This window comes from Trematomus bernacchii, unplaced genomic scaffold (genome assembly GCF_902827165.1).
Source record: "Trematomus bernacchii unplaced genomic scaffold, fTreBer1.1, whole genome shotgun sequence".
Lineage (NCBI taxonomy): Eukaryota > Metazoa > Chordata > Actinopteri > Perciformes > Nototheniidae > Trematomus > Trematomus bernacchii.
The window spans coordinates 1085940-1107601 of NW_022987668.1; the positions used below are offsets into that span (position 1 = coordinate 1085940).

General features: G+C 40.2%; 1 protein-coding gene across 1 annotated transcript in view; it reads right to left on the reverse strand.

Annotated features, from left to right (window-relative positions):
* Positions 1-1376: 1376 nt before the first annotated feature.
* b3gnt2b (UDP-GlcNAc:betaGal beta-1,3-N-acetylglucosaminyltransferase 2b) overlaps positions 1377-21662 on the reverse strand; it is a 30898-nt gene continuing 10612 nt past the window's right edge. The window contains exons 2-3 of the mRNA XM_034135951.1: positions 12274-12428; positions 1377-5426 (exon numbers count right to left, since the gene is read on the reverse strand). Coding sequence (XP_033991842.1) covers positions 4208-5401 — 1194 coding nt within the window. The 5' untranslated portion in view covers positions 5402-5426; positions 12274-12428 and the 3' untranslated portion in view covers positions 1377-4207. The remainder of the gene's footprint in view (positions 5427-12273; positions 12429-21662) is intronic.

Consider the following 21662-nt stretch of genomic DNA (forward strand, 5'->3'; position numbering starts at 1 on the left):
GAAACCTCCTGAGACCCTGACATACAGGTGTGTGTGTGTGTGTGTGTGTGTGTGTGTGTGTGTGTGTGTGTAGGTGTATGTATGTGTGCGTGCGTGTCTGCGTGCATGTCTGCGTGCGTGTGTGTGTGTGTGTCTTGTCAATTTCCGAGAACTGAAGCTCGGTTTATCATCCTGTCTTCCTGGCAGCGGTGAGTCAGGAGTGATGATCACCTGCAGCACTCAAATTATAGGAGATAGGCCTACTTTCCGAAATGAAATAGAAAATAAAGATACACTGGTTCAGAAAGGGCTATTTTGATTTCTAATTTCCACTTACACTACTAAACACAATATACTGTATTTGCAATATATACATAATCAGTACATGTGGAGTCTCTGTAGTCTGTTCTAAAGCACACTGCTGCCCTCTGCTGTTTAAATGTGTTCACTGCATGAGAGAAAACAACATTTAGAGATTTGAATGCAGTTCTTTTTATGAGAAACTACTTATCTTCTTTCTTTATAACATATGTAACTCTTTATATGGGTCAGTAACAATACAATTCCTCCAAAACAAGTAATCACTAGTTTTATACATTGCCAGAAAAAATCGCGTTAGCATCTTTTTGTTTTCATGTAAAACAGAGCATGTTCACCTATCTCAAAATCTTCAAAATAAATCAATCAGAGAAGAAAAAAATCCTCCTATGCTTAAACTATTTACATGTAGGGTGTGATAGTCTTTCAAAAGTAGAAATTGCTTTGTTGTAAGGCATCACATGCCAAAATAAAGATATTTTTAGTTGGTTTCAAAATTAGTATATGAAAACCAGGGTTCATACACTTTTTCACCAATGATTTTCAATGACTTCTCCATGACCTTTACCTAATTTTCCATGACCAAAAAAAGTACTCTCTCAGCGGTACCACTGAAAATGGTTTATTTTAACATGGAACAGGAAAATAAGGTCTGCATATGAAACATGTTGGTCCTATCTAAAACAAATCAAATAGTAGGCTTACTAGCTTCTACAGGCTAAAGCCACTAAAATCTCTCACCAGCAAAATACCTCGACAGTTAAATGCCATTTTAAGTTTCATTACTATACGGTACAGTATTTATTATCATTATAGTATTACTATTTTGGCGATTAGCTAAAATATAAATTATATTTGATGCAACTTTAGTTACATTTCCATGACTTTTCCAAAACTTTGGGAAAAATATTGTTTTCCATAACTTTTCCAGGGCCTGGAATTAGCATTTTGAATTTCCATGACTTTTCCAGGTTTTTAATGACCGTAAGAACCCTGGAAAGTAAAATAATACTGACGGTTTACAGAAAAATATGACTATTATAAAATATACATACAACAAAATGGATGAACAAACTGTCTTAACGCTTACTTCACATAATTTATTTGGTTCACAATAAAAATGCATAGAACAGTATATACAGAAACAGCAAATATAACTTTATTGAAATAATCAAGTCATTCTAGGTATAAAAAAAAAAAAAGCGATCACACTGAACGTGGATGAATCTTACACTTACAGTACAAACAAACATCAGGCACAGATTTGGTATTCACCTCGGACTAGTGCAGGTGTAACACGGAAACGCTTTATTCAATTACAAGTCCTCTGAACACTTGTAAATATGCGTTAATGGTTTTTAAAGAAAGGATTTAGCCAAAGTTCTTCAAAAGGATGGACTTGAGATAAATCCTGACTAATTAAAAACACTTTATAGCATGATAATAACTTCTTCTTTTGATGGATATTTCCCCTAATTTGCAATTTTGTCGATTTACAATTCCCTGTCGTGTCGAGTAACACATCACCCTCCACAATCCTGGAGCTTCAGTTACATTTGTATGCACATAGATGGTAATATGTCGTTTTATTATACACTTCGCTTACTGAAACAACAGCTACAGAAGCTCAACAAAATGACATCCTGGTTGCTGAGCCCAGAGAAACACTGAGTGTGTATAAACAGGAAGAAGGTCCTTCAAATGAAACTGTGGGAAGCTAAATTCCAAACGAAAAGCGCAGTGACTGATAAATGTTGAATATCAACATTCAAAAAAAAAAAAAAAGTGTCAGACTGTGAAACATACACAACACGTTTCTAGGAATGACCTCTACAGCCAATCATCAGACAGAAGCAACATTTATGAAGTGATGATGACTTTTAAAAGCATGTAAACATTTCAAGTAGCCACAAACTGTGTGCAGCAGAATGTCATCTATTACTGTGTGTGTGTGTGAAGAGTCATTTAAGCCTTCAGTCTGTTCTTAGCCCCCGTTTGCACTCGTTACCTTTTTGTGTTTCTTTAATCCTACATTGTGTAAGGACTGGAGTACCAGTTATGAAACACAACCCAAATTACAAAAATAACCTTTAATAACCTCACCTGTGATTGTCTTAACTTCTTGTAAAGCCAAACCCAAATGTCTGACAACGACATAGGAAAAAAATAACACAGAAATGGAGACATACGTTGCTCTAAATGATCATTTGGAGATACAGAAGAGTCGAAAATAGACATAATGAATGTGTTTCTTGAACATGATATGCATGAAATAGGTCTAGCACTCCAGTTTTGGGTCATGGAGTTGATCAGTGTGTGTAAAGCTAATAGTCTTACATGTTCACCCTCCTGACCAGCAGGGGGCGCTCTAACAGAGGCCGAGGATCTAAAGTGTTTCCACCAGATTCACACTGAAGGTCATAGGTCAGGTCTAGGGACGTTTGGAGAAGAAATACTGAAGAAAATCCACTTTTTTTAACTGAAATAAATCAGAGGATTGGCTTTAAATATGTGTACAGACATACATTCATGTGACAGATCTCTCTGACGTGTTTGAGAACGGAAAGAAGCATCTCCTTCACTGAGATATCTAAAAATGTGCATCTGAAACCTCTCACTGACTCTGTTTCACATACAGCTGAAAATACGTAACAGATGCCGCTAAATATGTGCAGCACTTCTCTTATTAAAGACTGTACAGTAGTGAGCCTTAATATAATATCCACCATTTTGAACATTCACCAACAACACGAAGACAACAAGACATCATGACAGATGACATGACAGATATGTAACATTTTAAAATGAAGCCTTTAAATGATCAGTGAACATTGCAGAGACTTGGACATGATGTTAAGCCTCTGATTCTCTGACATTAAAGCAACATTTACCAGCACTCAACACTTCCCTCGCAGACACTCAGGAGTTAAAGCGAGTATTTCAGACAGACGCTCAGCCGTGTGAAGAAAAAAGCACTTAGGGGTGCATATGAGCGCTTTGTCCTTTTGTGTAAAATGAGAACCTGAAGCAGAATTAATCAGCATTTGGATTTCAAAACCAAGCCCAGACCTGCTGAGCTGCACAGAGCCGGACTCACATTCCTGTTTCCTGAAAGCAAAGCGTGTATCCACTCCTCAAAACACACCGTTTTTTAAGCTCTATGGACTCATTGTTGCAACAGAAATGAGACACGGCTCAACATAATGGTTACAGGTATATCAAATACAGACTGAATCGTTTGGAGTTTACCGAAACGGAGAGTGGAGTTAAGGTAAATCAAACTAGTTTATGTAAATGAACAGTTTAGTTTGAGTTGAAGCGATCCACATGTAAATACTTTAGGGAGTGTGGATGGGAATAGCAGCACAAACTAATCCTCCAGCAACAGTTACTAGGACGTGTTCACCTCACACTCTTCTCCAGCAATAAACATGACAAAAGTAACTTAAGCTTCAGTCTTATTTACCTTTTGAAATGTTTATACAGTCGAGAGTGCTGAAAACAGGCCAGTGTGTTTTCCACTCGGGTGGACACATCCTAGCTCTTCGTCTCCTTATTCATATAATACAGCATCGAGACGGCCCGTCACGGAGCAGACGCACAGTGTTAAAGCTTTACAAAGGCCATATAAATAGTTGCGATATAAATATGTGCACGCAGAGAAAGACGCGGTCACTTTTGGTGAAGCTCGTTTCGACAGTGAAGCAGGGTTAGGGTCTACGTAAGCCTGACATCGAGTCAAAATACTTTGGTGGCATCACATCCTTCCTCTTCACTAGAGGCATCGACTTTTAACCATGTGACCATTTTAATAACATCTGAACTTAAAGCTGCCAACTCTTAAGTCGTGACCCTGTTCAAAATTAAATAATTGTCTTTGAACCATCCTCAAAATGTCTTTTTAATATCATCACTGGCAGTTGAGGTCGGGGCTGCTGAGCCAGGCCCAGATCTGGATCATCTCCTGCGGGGTCCGGGGGTGAACCAGCATTAAGCTCTTGTAGGCGCAAGGGTTCGAGCGGTACTTCTCCTCTATGTTAAAGGTCCTGAAGCCTTTGTGCTTCTCGGGGGCCAGCCCTAGTTTCCTCAGACACATCCCCGTGTAGACGTCGTCTATCGGGTACAGCGCCACGTGCTGCGAGGCGTTGTGTAAGCGAGCAGCGATGTCCCCGGAGTACAGGTACCCCCCCCCTCCTGCGTACGGAGGATACATCCCCACATACATGCTCTCCGGGATAAAGTATTTCACCTTCTTGTCCCGGTGCGGCCCAGCGTTTGTGATCACGTCGCCCACAAACAGGTCCCTGGCTTTGGGCTCCGAGAGGCCCTTGAGGAAGTCCAGGATGCGGAAAGTGTTGACGAAGACGTCGTCGTCTCCTTTGAAGATGAACTTGGCCCCGGGGCAGCGCGCCTGGATCCACTCCAGGAACAGCACCTCTTTGACGGTCAGGTTGAAGAAGGAGTCCCTGTAATCCCACTGGATGATGTCTTTGTGGTGGGTGCTCTCGTAGCGCAGCATCTCGGAGAGGTCCGGGTGGTGGTCCCCCGCCGTGGCGTTGCCCAGGAGGAAGATGGTCACCACCGTCTGATTGGCTATCAGCCCGGCCCGGCCCCAGGACTGACGGATGGCCTGTCGGCGGTCGAAGTGCGGCGCTAAGGACTTGACGGCCAGCAGCAGGAAGGGCGGCTGCTTACAGACGGCGGGCTGGTCCACCATCAGAGGGTAGGAGCGGCAGTGCATGTAGAGCAGGAAGTCCTTGAAGCGCCCCGGCAGGGAGTTGTAGTCCTTCACCTGCGTGGTCACCCTGATGTTAGGCTGGCAGGGGTCCGAGGTCAACCCGGTCTCATTTAACCACTCAGGTGTGTCGGCGAAGCTGTAGTTGGCCACCAGGACCGGGTTGTTCTGGAGGTCCAAGACCTGCTGCTGCCGGTTCCAGTACGCAGCGCTGGGAGCCAGTTTGCTCCAGAAGGGTTTGGAGGGGATTTTGACTTTGTTGCGGTCGTTTTTGTCCTGGTTGCTCTGTCGGGAGATGATGATGAAGATGAAGAGGTTGACCATCATCACCGTCACCAGAAGCTTCAACCTCCTCCACAGCAGCGCCATGACAGAGTCCTGCACCCGTCACCACCTGAGACACAGAAAGATAAAGAAGATACTTTGGGTTAGGGCTGTGCAATTAATCGTATTTGAATCGCAATTACGATTTTGGCCTGCCACAATTACGAAAACAACATAATCGAACAAAAACAATTCTTTTGCTTTGCTAGGTTGCGACAGTGCACGGCAACATATTTGATCTAATTCATTTTGGTCTCATTTATTTGTATTTATCATATTTATATATGTTTAGTAGCTTGTTGAAGTGCGCTCCAAAATATTTGTTGATCTTGTTTATTGGTATTTATTATTTTGATATTATTTATTTAAATGTATGATTTATTTTTGTATTGGTTTTTCAGTTGAATTATACGTTCAGGGTAATCAACAGTTAAAAAGATACTGTTCAAATTATTATTTGTATTTGTTTTAAAGTTCAATAAATGGATTTTTTCAAAGTCAATGAATAATCGTATTTAATAATCGTGATATCAATTATTGACCCAAATAATCGTGATTATGATTTTTGCCATAATCGCACAGCCCTACTTTGGGTCACTAGCTCGCTGCATTAAACCATATCAAGGTGGCTTCATAACCTGGGAGGACTTTTGTCTGGTCTCTCGTGGACAAAATGGACTCTTTACTGCGTAGAAGTAGTATTTAAAGTTTGTGTGGTTATACATACAAGTTTCAAATGCTTTTTTATTACATGCCATACGGGGAGCTGCTTTCTGTCTGTCTGTGTTGGTCCTTAAATTAAACAGTTTGGTTACTGGTTGTATTGCGCTTCTTAGAAATAACATATGCACCAGATTAGATTTTTGAAAAATAAGATCAATAAAAAAAGACTAACACTTCAGAATACACAAGGTATTAACGTAACACAAACACAACAGCAGGTTGACGGTGCAAATGCATGGAAAGCAGCTGCTGACCTGAACAAGCAAACAAATCAAATCAAATCATTTGAATAATATAAGTCATGGCAAGGAGAGGACGACTGTTTTACAAGAGGTAACAATGACCTGTCTCTCCTAAGATTTACAATGCAAAGAGTTTGCATGAATAACTTTCTTTACAGCATCAACAATAAGTCCATTTGATGACTTCCTTTTAACCAACGGGAGTACAGTCACAGCGCTGTGTCACATTAACTATCAGTGAAGACCTGTTTGTAGAAGATATTTCATGCATCCACGCCTTTTAGGAGCTTGGTCAGTCTTGACAGGAATCTCTGATGGGAAAATCGATGTTCAGGGTAATGATCATGTGCTTTCCATTTCAGGGAAAGTCTCCTCTGTTTGTATGGCCACTCAGTCATGGCTGGAGCGATGTGGAAGTGTGCAGTTTCACCACTTATCTCTTGGAGAACGGAAGTAGGGAAAATGTGTTTTAACCACAAGACCACTGTGACACAGAGTCATGAGGATGCACTGACACATCGATTAAAAATGCTGGGGGGAAACTAAGGAAGAGACTAAATATCTGGAAATCAACTTCATATTTTCTCTAACAGGAGCGAGTTCGTCTCAAATACACGTCAGACAGGTGATGGTTGGGGTTAAACCTGCTAACCACGAGTTAGATCACAAATATTCTGTCCAGTATTTCTGCAATACAATCCCACTAACTTGTTGTTTTTGGTCAAGTTAACCAATTAAAACACACTGTGTAACAATTTGTGCTCCCAAGTGAAATTTAGATTTCCATTTTGTGGAAGTTTTCCCCTAACCCTAACCCTTTGCCAAACACGCACCATACAAATATATACAAATAACAATAAATCCGTTAAATCGTCTGGTAGAAAAGGGGACTTTTCCTCATTATACTATATCTAGTTGTTGGACACGCATGACTTCCGTTTGCAATATATTTAATAGCATTTCAGAAAGAACACCCATGCTCCCAAAGACTAAATATAGCGTGATAAGAAAATGGCTGCATCTCAGAAACTACAAGAAGCCCCATGAAGTGTTGCAAAAATATGTAATATGGAAGACATTCAATAAACACAATATAAGCTTTTATTTATCACTTTCAAAAGTACGTCTGTTCAAGATTTCAAGACTTTAGACCAATCGGAATAAACGTCTTTATTTATTGTAAATATAGTATTGAGGCACAAATGGGTTATTCCTTAAACTCCCATCTAAACCAACAATAGTCCAGTTATCCAGTAGGACATGTGCACCGACAGACAGTTATCACAACCATTACAGATGAACTGGGAGGTCAAGCTACAGTCTAAACTAACTACACTAAAACAATTAGTATAATTATCTACCATAATAAAAGTTATACTGTAACCTATACTGATGTCAAGTCATTTGCATTACAACTGCAGCATACTGCCATGTATCTTTTGTTTTAGGCATGCACCATGTTTACTTAATAAAATGGTTGATAGACAGTTTCAATATCATTTGAGGATGTATTGTCACCTTTGTTTCCCCTTTTTGGCAGATTCAAGTGGTCAAAAAAAAGGAAATGAGGACAGCATGCGAGCAGAGAGTCCGGACAAACAATACAGCCTTTCAGGAGGTGGGGGTCTGCCTCAGGTTTCTGTTTGGCAGGCGCACACATCCACCGACTACATTCTTTTCTCCTCTTACTAAAAATGTCTGTATTCTGCCTCATTTCCTTTATTTTCTGAGCCTCCCATTCCACGTTTCTTTCCTCTTGTTCATGCTTCCACCGAGACTACATTTGCAGAAGCCACTCGTAGGGATATCATTCAGTCATTGATAGACAACATCATTGAAATTATTTCGGTAATAACCTTTCTAGGCCAGCAATCAGACGTTAAACGAGACACGATTATTAAAACAAACTGATAGCCGTCAGAAGGCAGGAAACAAATCGGAGTGTGAGAAAACAGAAAACAATGGCTGTGGCAGGTAAAAAAGGTGTGTGTGTGTGTGTGTGTGCATCTGAGTTTCAGCAGAGGTTTCAGGGTTCTGACACATTTCAAAGATGAAGTGAAATTTGTGATGTTTTCTTGAACACAAAAACAACCATCTTCACACATATTTAATCTAGTTATATACTTTCTTGTCTTTTAATTGTTATTGTACAATGCCATGTCTTTTTATGCTGCTGCAACACAAAAATGTCCCAGATTGGGATCAATAAAGTTCTATCTTATGATCACTATGACCACAACGCCCTACTTTCACTTTCACATTTTAATTGTGAGGATATCATGTATAAACAACATCTTGAAACCAGAGAAAACTAAAAAACGACATCCGACTGGTGATAGAAATATATGATGGATGGTGGTAAGGTGCAGCTTTTGCTCTGACTGTCAGCCAACATGCCAGAGGGCGAGTTATGAAAGACAAAAATGTCTCAGCATCTGGGAGATATTATAGTCATACATATCGCATTTTCTGTTATTTATTTTGTTACTTCTTGACCCTTCCCAAGTCAAATCCTTGTTAGCAAAAAAGAAAAAGATTGCAGTCATGATAGCAACCCTGTGATACGTGCAGAATGATGCTAAATGCTAACATGCTCACAATGACAATGCTAACATACTGATGTTGCCATGTTACTAAAGCATGTTATCTTGCTGATATTTGCAAATTGGTACAAAGTACAGCTGATGCTCGGAAATTAATGTGTCAAGCTAATTGCTATCAATCCATCCGAAACTTGTTCAAACTATTCACTTAAAATCACAAACCATATGGTGGCGCTACAGGAAAAGTCAGGATCATTAAAAACCTCATTGTTCTGCAATCCATCCAATACTGGGATATTTCAGTCTGATGTAAGGTTACAACATGACGATTAGTAGTTAGACGAGTATGTATTAAAAAGTATTGAATAAAGAACAGTATTTAAAACTTCCAGGAGCCTTAAAGTTAGGGTAGGTACATTTGAGAAACCGACTCGAGATCGCTAGAATTTGAAAATACACAACCGGAAAAAATCTGCCACTTCCTTATAGAGCCCCTCCTCCAACACACACGAACGTGCACATGACCAATGAGGGCACGAGATAGGTTTGTGCCCCGATGGAAGGCTGACAGGCAGGTAGGCCATCCAGTTATTTTAGCCGGGCCGGCTCAGATGATTGGTCGTGCTTTTTACAGTACTACGGCTTCCACAGATGACATTTTTTTATGGATTTTTTGTCAAAGCACTTAAGATATTCATTGCTATCGGGATGTTAAGAGCATTCCATGGAATATAACACAAAGTGTATCTCGAGCCGGTTTCTCAAACTTACCTACCTTACCTTTAAGGGAGCCATATAGAAATATATACTATCATGAATATATAAAAACAACAAGCAGGGAATCATATTGCAGAGAAAATTGGTAGTTTTTGCTTGAAAATGACTGAAATGATTAATCCATGAAACAAAAAGATGTTGATTCATTATTGTTCCTTCTACAAATGGATAAATTGGCAAAACACTTTTGGCGGACCAACTCATTGACATTGGAAATCTCTGATTGTGACTACTATTAAAAGTCTAAAAAAGGAAAACAAGTTACATGAAACACAACAGCTTACAGAGCTTCATATGCTGTGCCTATATGCTAACATTTCTACTGAAAATGTTGCTTAGATTTTGGTATACACATGTATAATTGACTCATGCTTCAGAGTGTTTATCTTCCTCTGCACCGCTGCACGTTCACATCCTGCCTCTGTATCATGTATCTCTCTCTCTCTCCTAGCAACAGGTCTGCACTGCTGAGCCTGTTTGCTCTCTTTCCTCCCTATCATCCCCCTCTCCTCCTCTTCTCTTAAATGTTGCTCACATTTACATGCAAACAGAGAGGTCCCCACAGCACCCAGAAGGTATATCATATACGGTTATATGTATGACAAAAAGGAAAAAGGAACAGCACAGACAGCCTCCTTTCTTTTCCTAATGGATGGTTACTCTTCCCTCTCCTCTGCATCCCCGTACAAACAAGGAGACTTCTGGGAAATGAGTGGGTAGGGGGGGTAATTGTGAAGAAGGAACAACATGTTGACAAGACCACAGCTTCCCGACGTCTAATTAAGCATCAGTCGAGCAGCGCTAAACATACACCTACCTGCATCAGCCAGGACATCTGCTGTCTCAGTGCTGACAATACATCTAACACTGATTCAGGTACGTTTACTTTGTTTGAGAAGACGGTAAACATCTGTGTTTGGATCAAGATGTTGGAAACTATTGCAGACTCGTTTTAGTTTTAATTCCATAAAACAGAGCAGATATAAAACTGTTAAACCCCTGAAGTGTCATCATTCAAATATGATACACTGTTCATGTGTTTATCTGTTTATAGTCCCTATTTCCTTATATGTATACTACACTTACAGTATACTGAGTGTTAAAGTACTGCGATAACATATTAGATTAGATATTCTTTATTGATCCCATATTAGGTTTTTATTTGAGCAGCACGAAACAGAGCTTGCACATACATAAATAAATAAATACGTTTATTGTATTTTGCATTGTTGGAGGATCCTGACTAGCCATTGTGCGCATACGACAAATAAAGCCTTTTAATCTTTGACTGAATCAACCCCCCTCACACAAAGTCAACGTGTTTTCCCGCCATTATTCAAATGCAAACTGTTTCGATGCTGCTGTAGTTTCTGTGGTTTTCTAGTTGCAACTTTTGCCAAAAACAAAAACTATGCATCAGTAGTAACCACATTAACCTTAGTACTGTAGTTACGTGAAGTACCTCATGATTCTACTCAAGCACTCCCATTTCCTGCCAGGATTCAATTTGTCTAATATATAAATGACTAGTAAACAATTTAATCAAGAATGATCATCCAGTATCATTAGTTGAATTATGAATATAGCAGTCTAATGCGTCATGCAGGCCTTGTGTGATGCTTAACAATATATTCCTGGCTTATACCAACCTTCACAATGGACTGAACTTAATGTAAAATACTTAATACAAAAGGAAATATGCCACTTCATTCTACCAGACAAAGTTCATGTTTTCAATTCATTTTCTAGCATGTTGTTCTCCTGACTATTCCACGACAATTGATCACAATAGATTAACGCGTGGAACTGAAAAGCTGTTATGGTGTAAAGTACGTTTCTCTAGTGTTTCAAAGTGAATATTCTTCTTGTTTTGGTTGAGGCAGGGGAAAATACGCTTAAACTCAGAGAGCAACAAACACAATTTGCACTGTGATGGTGTTTTTTCTTACAAATGCTAAACTAATCTTTAAAGAAAATCTGCTTGTATATATTATCAAGATCAGACAATTTGTAGAATTCATTGACAGTGCAGGTTAGACCCTGGCAGCAGCAAGAGAGCCAGGTGGACTTTGATGCAGATTTTCTGTTTCATTAATCATCAGAGACTGCAGCTCTGTGATTATATCTGGCAGTCATTGACCAGACAATGCCAGCCAGTGTTTGAACATTACTGTGTTCACCTGATAAAAGGTCCACTGAAGGGAGGCGTCTCACCCCATGGGGGATGGGTGTGAGAAAACAGAAAACAATGGCTGTGGCAGGTAAAAAAGGTATGTGTGTGTGCGTGTGCGTCGGAGTTTCAGCAGAGGTTTCATGGTTCTGACACATTTCAAAGATGGTAGAAGTGAAATGTGTGATGTTTTCTTGAACACAAAATCAACCATCTTCACACATATTGAATCTAATTATATGTACTTTATTTTACATTTAAATGTTTTGTCCCTAACCCTTTGTAAATGTTATTATAGTTTTTATACTGCTTCTACTGTTAAACAACATCACCATTACACACCAAAGCGAATTCCTTGCATGTGTAAACCTACTTGCCAAACATTGTTGAAATGTAATGTGACGTCTATGCATGTGTGAGAGTGTCACATTGTGTTTCTGAAGGTGTGAGTGAGGGTCTTACCTGTGCAGGTTCGGGGGTTTCCTCCGCTTGTGTCGTCTTGGCTCCTCTCAGCTCTTACCCCATTCTTTGTCCCGCCCTCTTGAGAACAGCAGCCAATGGGGAGGGAGGATCAGGGAGGGAGGCAGGTGAGAAGGGAGGGAGGGGGAGGTTCAAACCTGAAACCAGATATAAAAAAAAAAAACTGTGTGTCAACAGCTGAGAGGAGCATGGCTAAAGGAGAATACTAACAGCTAGCCTATGCAACATATTCACTTTTGGCTGGCAGAGAAGTCAAAGCTTCATATGTTTTGTTAACAGGTCTCCAGTCTGTTTTTCTCTTTCAGTAACAGAGCGGATGGTTAAGTAACCGATCACAATCTAGTTCCACTCTCCATTACAACTTAACTAGCCTAACCCAGGAGATGTCTCATGCTGATTAACTGTTTTGCAGTCCTGGTTAGACATCCACCTCCCAAATACTGACCTGGTTTCACAGGTTTGTTGTTCTGAGTTAAAGCAGTTTCACATCATATTATCTGGCCCTGAAAAGCAGGTTTTTCTAAACCCCCAGAGCGACTGCATGACACTGGGTTTCTCATTTACATAACGGTAAAGAAATCAGGTTAATACAGAAACTTCAATGGAGTTGGGCTGATAATAACATTTAAAACAAAAATGAATTTCCAGAGGTGGAATCAAGACAACAATACCTCAAGTTTTGCACAAAGGTATCATTCATCACACAAAGCCGTTTTTAGTGCACAGACATTTGAGCTCTCCCATGTCAGTTTCCCGCCCCAGGCTCAGGCGCCGTTTACACGAGGGCAAAACTGCTTGTATCTGCATAGTTTCTCTTGCGTATAGCCCTATTATTTACACGAGGCCGATAGAAACGGACCCCACAAACGATAACGGGTCCCGTTAAGCGGCAAAAAGAGAAATGTTTGTAGGCAGAGGACCGGCGTGTCCCAGAGGAGTGTTTGTAGAGAATATCTCTCTTTCTGAGCGCGTCCTCTCCACGGAGATGTGCTTCTTGGTCGGTCGATGCAATATCCATAGATTCGGTTTCTTTCAGTTAACTTCCCCGTTGCATTTATCCATATATTTACATGCTGAGGAAATTACTATATCCCGCTGAATACCAGCAATCGCCACACACACTGCTCCGGAGTCTTCTTCGCGGCTTTTGGTGTATTTTGTGGCGGAAGTTACAGCGCCACTTACAGTCCTGGCATATGTACTACAGCGTTTCCAGCGGTCTCGTTTGAACAGACACGTTAAATGAAACGAATGCATGTGATCGGAAGACTTTTTTGAATATGCATACTGTGCATAAACGCAAACGTTCCCGTGTGCACAACGCCTCAGACTCATGCAGACAAGCCGCTGCATGCTGCTCCGTCCTGCTGTCTGTCCAAAACAACGCCCATATCCCTGGAGAGCGTGACGATGACAAATGATAACTCCGATATTCCCGTTTGAAGACAAGAAAGTTATGAATGTCCTGTTCAGATTGTGTGTACTTGGCATGCATTTAAATGTTTTGTACATTTCCAATTTCTTGTAAATGTTTTTTTATAATTTATCTATATTCGTCTTTTTCTACACATCTTTTCTCTTTCTTTGTTTATGCACCATTACACACCGAAGCAAATTCCTCCTATGTATAAACCTACTTGGTAATAAACCTGATTGTAATATGCAGGTAGGAGTTGATTACAATTCAATAATGCGTCTTAAAAGTTCAAGTGCACCTATCGTGCTATTTTTAGCATAGGTCTCAGATATATAAAAATATATAAAAAACATGTCTATGAAGTGTTTTGCTCAAAATACCAGACAGATCACCCATTCTAGCCATGCCTCATATCCCTCTATTTCACTTCCTGTTTCAAAAGTGCTCATGCGGGACCCGGCAGCTACTGTCTAAACTAAATACTGCCGTGATGAAACGCCATATCATGGATTATCAAGGATTATTTCTAAAACAGTATGGAGCTCAAAGGCTTTCTCTCTTGCCGGTTATACCACAAGGTGAGTTCCTTTTTATTTCCTGCTTCTTCACACACATGCTCTCCAGTACAGGTTAGCTCTGAGTGTTAGCGATGCTAATGTAAACACCGACCATATTACGTCCAAAACAGTCGGGCATTGTTTCTGATAGCAACGTTTCTGATAGTGCCGTGGGTCCACATTTCAGATATTGCTAGTTACATCACTGAGTGGCCAAACACTGGGAACACATCGGTACATAGATAGGTAAAGAAATATATTCTATGATTTGTAGCGTTTGGTAAAGTCACTGAGGTGTAACGCTCCCTTTAAAACACACCGCTGGGGTAGTAAAACATTAAACCATTGTTTCCCCTGGTTAGATATGAGAGGTCAGCAGATAATGAGAACATATCACCTTTCACTCTGTGGCATTATTAACAAACAGTCGGAAATATTCACTTATGATTATCCAACAAAGTTAGAGCAAATATGAGCAGAGGAGTTCATAAACAATGGAATGTCTCTATAGTTTCTAAAGGGATTCACTGATACTCATCTTAATACGCTTTACTCTTCACTAGAGTTCATGCTTCTTTCCTTTATATAAGAAAAGTGCTTCCAACAGTCTGTTTGACCTGTTCAGAAACGTGGCTTTTACTTCTTAATTTCAAAGCACTATCTTTCTCATCTAATTGTTGTAGCATTTATTTTAAAGGATTGTATTTGTTTAAAAAGACCAAACATTTCTGCACACTGTCAATCAATTCATTCACAACAATTACATTACTCATATATCTGTCTCTATTCAGACTAAAGACTGGTCAATCCGGCAGAATGCCTTATTAGTTTATACTATGTCAAATAGTAGGATTGCTAGGATTGATGTGATTTAGAAACAGCATCACAATTACAGAGTTTCCATATCAATATCATTGTTTAGGTTTCAAAAAGTGACTAACCATATATCTATCAGAAATGTGAAATATACCAATTCAAAAAAATGCACTCAATAATTCACCAGCTCCTTTACATGCAACTGCCACAAAGAATGACAAATAAACCCTAAAAGGTGTGTGAGCTTTCCTGACTTTCTGAATTTATTTCTGGGTTGCCACAAGGCCCTTATAACCTATGGGAGAAAAACATATTAGGTAAACACAGCGGCTCCCAACTGGTAATAACGTTCAGGTTCAACATCATGTTAACTGCCATTTTATGTTTGCAGCTAAAAAAACAATGAATGAAGCAGATCTTAAAAGCTAAACCTGCTTAGTGTTAATTATTAGCCAAACTTCAATGGCAGCAGGACTCAGTCTTTTCCAAGGCTCCAGGTATAAAGGCATTTATATTATTATCAGTTAATATCATTATAATAGACTATTCCCTTTACTAATAAGTACACACACCCACTTCAGCTATACATCTGCCAACAGTAAGCAAAGAAGAAGAGGTCAACAGGGCATATGGAGCTAAAACAGGAACAGTGCTGTGTGTGTGTGTGCATGCGTGTGTGTGTGTGTGCGTGCGTGTGTGAGAGAGAGATATCAGATAGAAAGCCAGTCAACAAGCAAGTGTCCACCATAGAGGCCCCATTTAGGTTAAAGTTCAACCCTTAACCTCTTAAGCCCTGAGCCTGTTTTTCAGGTCTCAGGCTCGAAAATGACATTCCCAGAACAAATGACCATATCTTCCCTTCTAAAAGGGTTAAATTAATAATCTTTATTCTCAAAGTAATGATAAACCTGTGAGTTGGATGTAGAAAAGTCAGAATCAATATAGATGTTTTTTATTTTAAAGAAAATTCAGATTTTACATAGTAAAAAACTGTAAATTATAGTGTTTGTCCAAAAATTATTTTTTACTTATAGTGAAAACTACCCTTGGATGATGGGTTAGTAGACTAAAAGCTTTAGGAATCCAAAGTACAACATATAATAAGTACCCTGTATCAAGATTGATGCAAAACAAGTGAAATTTGACCTTTTAAGAGAGATTTAGCAAAAACCCCCACTTCTGGGGTCATTTGGGTGGATTTGACCTATCTCTGGCCCCCCTTGCTCGATTTTGATGAATGAAATCTCTTTATAACCGCTAGAGCCAATGGAATCGAGGGAAAGTTATATACACACCAAAACGTTAACAAATAAGGAGTGAGAGTGACGCGTTACCAAAACCGGAAGCTGCATACACTCTGGTGGCTACCATTAGCAGCTAACTTTTCCGCTCCGATTTTTACATAAAAAAATGGAATTATGGATTATAAATAATTTTTTTAAAAAGGCACAGGTACATTATCAACCTATGGATCAACAGTTGTAGATTTTTTTTTTTTCGTTTTAATGCCATTGAACACGTCTTTTGACCTAATTGACAGCTACGGTGAGACGATCTGCCGTAAAAGCTCCGTAAAGGTACGTGTTGTGATGTCTGTGTTTGCTTCCCCTGTCGCAAGTTCGGATCGCTCAGTGATGATACTATACCTAAATAATCAGTGGAGTCTCAGCTTTAATCGGCTATATTGTATGTGCAGCTACGATAAGTAATAAGGGTATCTTTATCTTGAATTGTGTGCCGCAGTGCGTTAGAATTTTTTCGCTCAGGGGTCATTTAGACGCTTCTTTTGAGACTTGTGTTTTGGTAAAAATGGTTCATATCTTCAGTTAGCTGAGATTCTTCCCGTTAATCTGGTGCTACACATTAATAGTTTCATAAATGTTAAGAAGCCCTGAGACATTATCTCGAAAACAAAACGGTGGGAGGGGTCCAATGGGGGGACCGCCGTGCTTAAGAGGTTAACTGGCAGAGGGGAATCAATCAATCAATCAATCATTGAGGAAAAGCATTGGTGGCGTTTGGATCTTGGTCTTAACTCGTGTTGGATAACAAGTCTTGGCTCTGAATTGTAACATATCTTGCCATGTTTTGATCCACTTCTCACATGTTCTACTTCTTGAATTCCACAGAGGAGTTGGATGTGACGTCCTCGGGGAGAAACAGAAATAAAAGGCACAAGCAGACGGTCACCCCATGCTAAAAATGCAACAGCTTGAAACACTGCCAGCTTTAATGTGTCCTAAAAATGGACCATGAATATCTACTGAGGAATCTTTGTTTACACACCCAGAGACATTAGAGTTTGAAGCTATGGCCAAAACGTTAAATGGATATTTGAATGCACTTCTTGACCCGTGCAGGTCTGAGGAATATAAGAGGATGTGCCCACATGAGAGAAAGTGGGCCTAACAGCAACATGTTGTGAATAGAGAGCGCCATTAATAGCCTGAGTGCTGAAACCCAGAGAGGTGGAGTCTGCCCACCACATATCGACAGTCTGCACCAGGATGCAGAGGCCAAAGGTCCCACTGCAGCTTTCACAGTGACACGGACATCTTGACTGATGATGACTGGACTTTCTTTTAAAGGTCACCTATTATGCAAAATCCGCTTCTACATCAACATGTGTCCCCTCTGTGGAAAGAGATTCTGAAAGTTTCAGGAAAAAAGATTCTCTCTCTTTCTGTCCTGATCCATTAAATAAAAACCTGTCTGAAAATGAGCTGATCAGATTTTGGCCACTTTATGATGTCATAACGATTTTGTGGCTTGTGTAACCATTAGCCGATCACCAACCAAGGTAACCCCCCCCCCCACCTTATCACCTGAATCTCCTCCTATACCCCTTTCACACCAAGGCTTTTCCCCTTCTAGCTCCGTGCTAGAGCTTTTCTGGTTCAGAACCGGTTCTTCGGTTTAGCGCCGGCTCTTTTCACACCGCTCAGAGCCCGACTGGTGCTGCCGCTGCTGCGTCATGACGTCACAGTTTACGTCGCTGAGTTTCTCCCCAACGGAGCTCACCTCACAACAACAACGGGCCGGGGACTGTGTTGCTTTTAATCATACGAAGCCAGATTAAATTAAATAACGACTTCTCCAACCTTATACTTTTCTCCAGAGTGCCGTGGTTCATTGTTTATTAATGTGTTTCAGCAGCATGTACCGACCGCTGCAGTGCTGACTGCTCTTCAACGGGAGTATATTCTCCCGTTAGCTCCGGGTTAGCTCACACGGCTCTAAAGTATTCACTGTCTGACTGTCACACAAGCAGCTGTTACATATCCCCAGTTCCCCTTAAGTGAATGTGTGTCAGTCTGAATTGACGCTGTTTGGCATCACAACGCTGTTATGAAAGTTTCTCTGGTATAACATGGGTGATGTTAGCATAGCAACCGAAGCTAAACTGACTACTTGCTAAGCCGTTTTATACAGGCACTTTTTACCGGCGTATTTTTCATTATGATTCTACTTGTGATAGTCGGACATGACAACCTGTGCAGCCCATGTATTGATTCCATCCGATAGCTGCTATAATAACAAACGTCTGCCTGCTCTCCACAATGATCAATAACAGCGAACGGATGGTCAAAGTAAGGTACAAATAAACAGAATCACACGAAGCCTGGTTAGTGTTGCCTGACTTTATAAAGCGTGTTTTTTTTTTACAAGTGTGTGGTTGCGTTCTAGTCACTTTGCTCAGCACTACTGCTGGTTACAACTTTTATTTGCCGTACTCGCCTTAACTGTTAGCTCAGGTTAATCTCGCCCCCCTCCGACGTAAGCGGTTCTTGCTTCTACACGGACAACTTTTTGGTGCTCGAAACGAACCGGATTCCGGAGCTTAGAGGCTGCTCCGCTGCGGTGTGAACAGGAAAACCCGGTGCTTTTCAAGCACCAGCACCGAACCGGCCCCGAAACACCGTTGGTGTGAATGGGGTACTAGAGCACCATTGTGTTCTTTTTAACCAAATCTCTCTCAGAGGGGCGTCGGGAGGGGCTCCTTATTTTCATCTAAAGTAAGAGACAGAGAATCAGCAATTTTGAAACAGGGCTGAAACAGAGGGGATTATGGGTAATGCTGCAATGATCTGTTTGGTGTTTCAGACAAACACTTCAGAGACATGTTTTGTATATATCTGAGACCTATAATATATTGATGAAAAACAGTATAATAGGAGACCTTTAAGTCAGGTACAACAGCGTATAGTCTTTCCTTTAACGTTTCATTTGATTTGGATTATCAACAGATTGTTCTCCTCGATTTATAGTTTGGTCAACTCGATATCAGAACATGTTCATCCCAATTTCTCAAAGTCTGATGTGAATTCTTAAAATGTTTTAGCAGTCAAAATGTCAAAAATATTCTGCTACAAAACTTTAAAGAATCGGAATATTTTATTTATCCCGGGAGAAAATGTAGTTCAGGGACAGTTGCTTCATTTTAGAATGAAAAAAATAAATACATTTAAAACAAAAAAACAAGTAAAGGTCTGTGCAATAAAACATAACAAATAAAGATATAAATATAGGAAGTTAAAGTAAAGTGTAAAGATTAAATAGTATTAAATAGTGCCAATTTTACTCAAATAAATCAAATAAGCAGGAAATCCACATATTTAAAGAAACTTTACTAGCCATTTTTGCCCGACAAATTATTAAAATGTTGACTTATCTATAAAAATAATTGCCAAGCTGATAAGTTGCAGCTGTATATTTAACGTGTGAAAAAAGGTGTGTCCCCTCAAGATGATATATACTGCCGATGCATTGAAAGCATTCGGTTGCTTGATAGTGGAGGTCAGGTTTTAGCGATGACTCACTGTGTCTACAGCTCATGGCGTCTTGTTCAGTGACACCTGAGCAACACTGAGAGATATGTTACAGACTGATGCTTTGATTCTGGGTCCTCTGTAGCCAAAACAAACAGAGCCAACAAGTCTGCTGGATTCTTCTGTCTTTCTATATCTTGTTAGACTGAGCGCAAAACACTATGTTATACAGAATTGTGGCGGTATGAAGAGAAACTTACATCAGTGGGCAATAATCGTACAACACACACACACTTCAAATAGAACGGCATATCTAATTATCAACAAATACTTGCGACTGTGACTGTGCATGCTAAAGGTCATCTCTCTGTGGCTCGACATGTTCGCTCACACTCAACATAATCTAAACTTAAAGACGTGTCAGTGTGTCTGAGAGTGTGTGTGTGATTGTGTAACTAGAGTGTGACGAACACAGTTGCAGTCCATGTCAAGGCATTATATAAAATATGCCAAGTGTAATACCGACAGTGATGATTCACAGTGTGACGGGAAAGACATGGTGTATATTTCTCAGGCTGCAGTCATGTACGGATGTCACAAGGACGGATACAAAGTGGACGCTGAAATTCCTAAAAAGTGACGTATCACTATCTTAAAAACAAGAACTGTAACGGTATGTCCACACAGCAGCGTTAAATTTTTTTTCCAACGCTTCTGCCCATTCACTTTGAATGGGGTGACGTCACTTTGCCTCACTTTTCGCCGAACTGCATTGTGGGAAGCAGAGCGGAGCTTTCCAGGCATCTCAGGCTTCAAAAGTTGAGCAATGTTCAACTTTTGAAGCTTCTGAAGCTTTCGGTGGAAGCGTCAGCCAATCAAATCATATGCCAGTACAAGCTCTAGCCAATCAAACCGCTGCTTGTGTCTCAGGGGCGGGAGATTCATGTGATTTGTTGTTGGTCGAGCTTCAGACATGCCCGCCGGCAAGCTTTTTCCAAAGCCGCTGTGTGGACGGGCCGTAAGAGTAGTGATATACAAAGAAATGTATATATGAAGCAGCGCTACCACCATGAATACAATGTTGTTAGATTCAAAACCTACACATTTTGATAGTCTAAAGCAGGGGTGTCCAAACTAAAAAGTATAATGTGTATGGCCCACAAATGAAACTTGTGCTTTTCTTGTATTGTACTTCTTAAATATAGATGAAAACAGATATTACACAGTAGTATTCATGTGTTAAGAAGCCCACTTTTCAAATAAATTCAGTAAATTCAAATTGAAAACATTTTCTATCAAATCTAAATTGATAAGAAAAAAGCCCAATTACTTATTTTCATAACACGCTTGAAATAAACCCTTCCTATTTCCTCTCATGATAAGCTATCTGAGGCTCCTGTTTTAAGGAATGAGCTGCTAACACAATAAATGAAACCCTACGGAGAGCTTCGATGTAGGCCGTGTTGTTTTTCTTAAAGCATATTCAAGTGTTAAAGGTAGGGTAGGTAAGAATGGAGAAACCAGCTCGAGTGCGCTAGAATTTGAAAGTACACAGCCAAAAAAAATCTGCCCCTTCCTTCAGACTTCCTTACGGAGCCCCTCCTCCAACACACATGAACGCGCACATGACCAATGAGGGCACGAGATAAGTTTGTGCACGAGATGGAAGGCTGACGGGCAGGTAGGCCATCCAGTTATTTTAGCCGGGCCGGCTCAGATGATTGGTCGTGCTTTTTACAGCGCCACGGTTTCCACAGATGACATTTTTTTAATGTATTTATTGTCAAAGCATTTAATATATTCATTGCTATC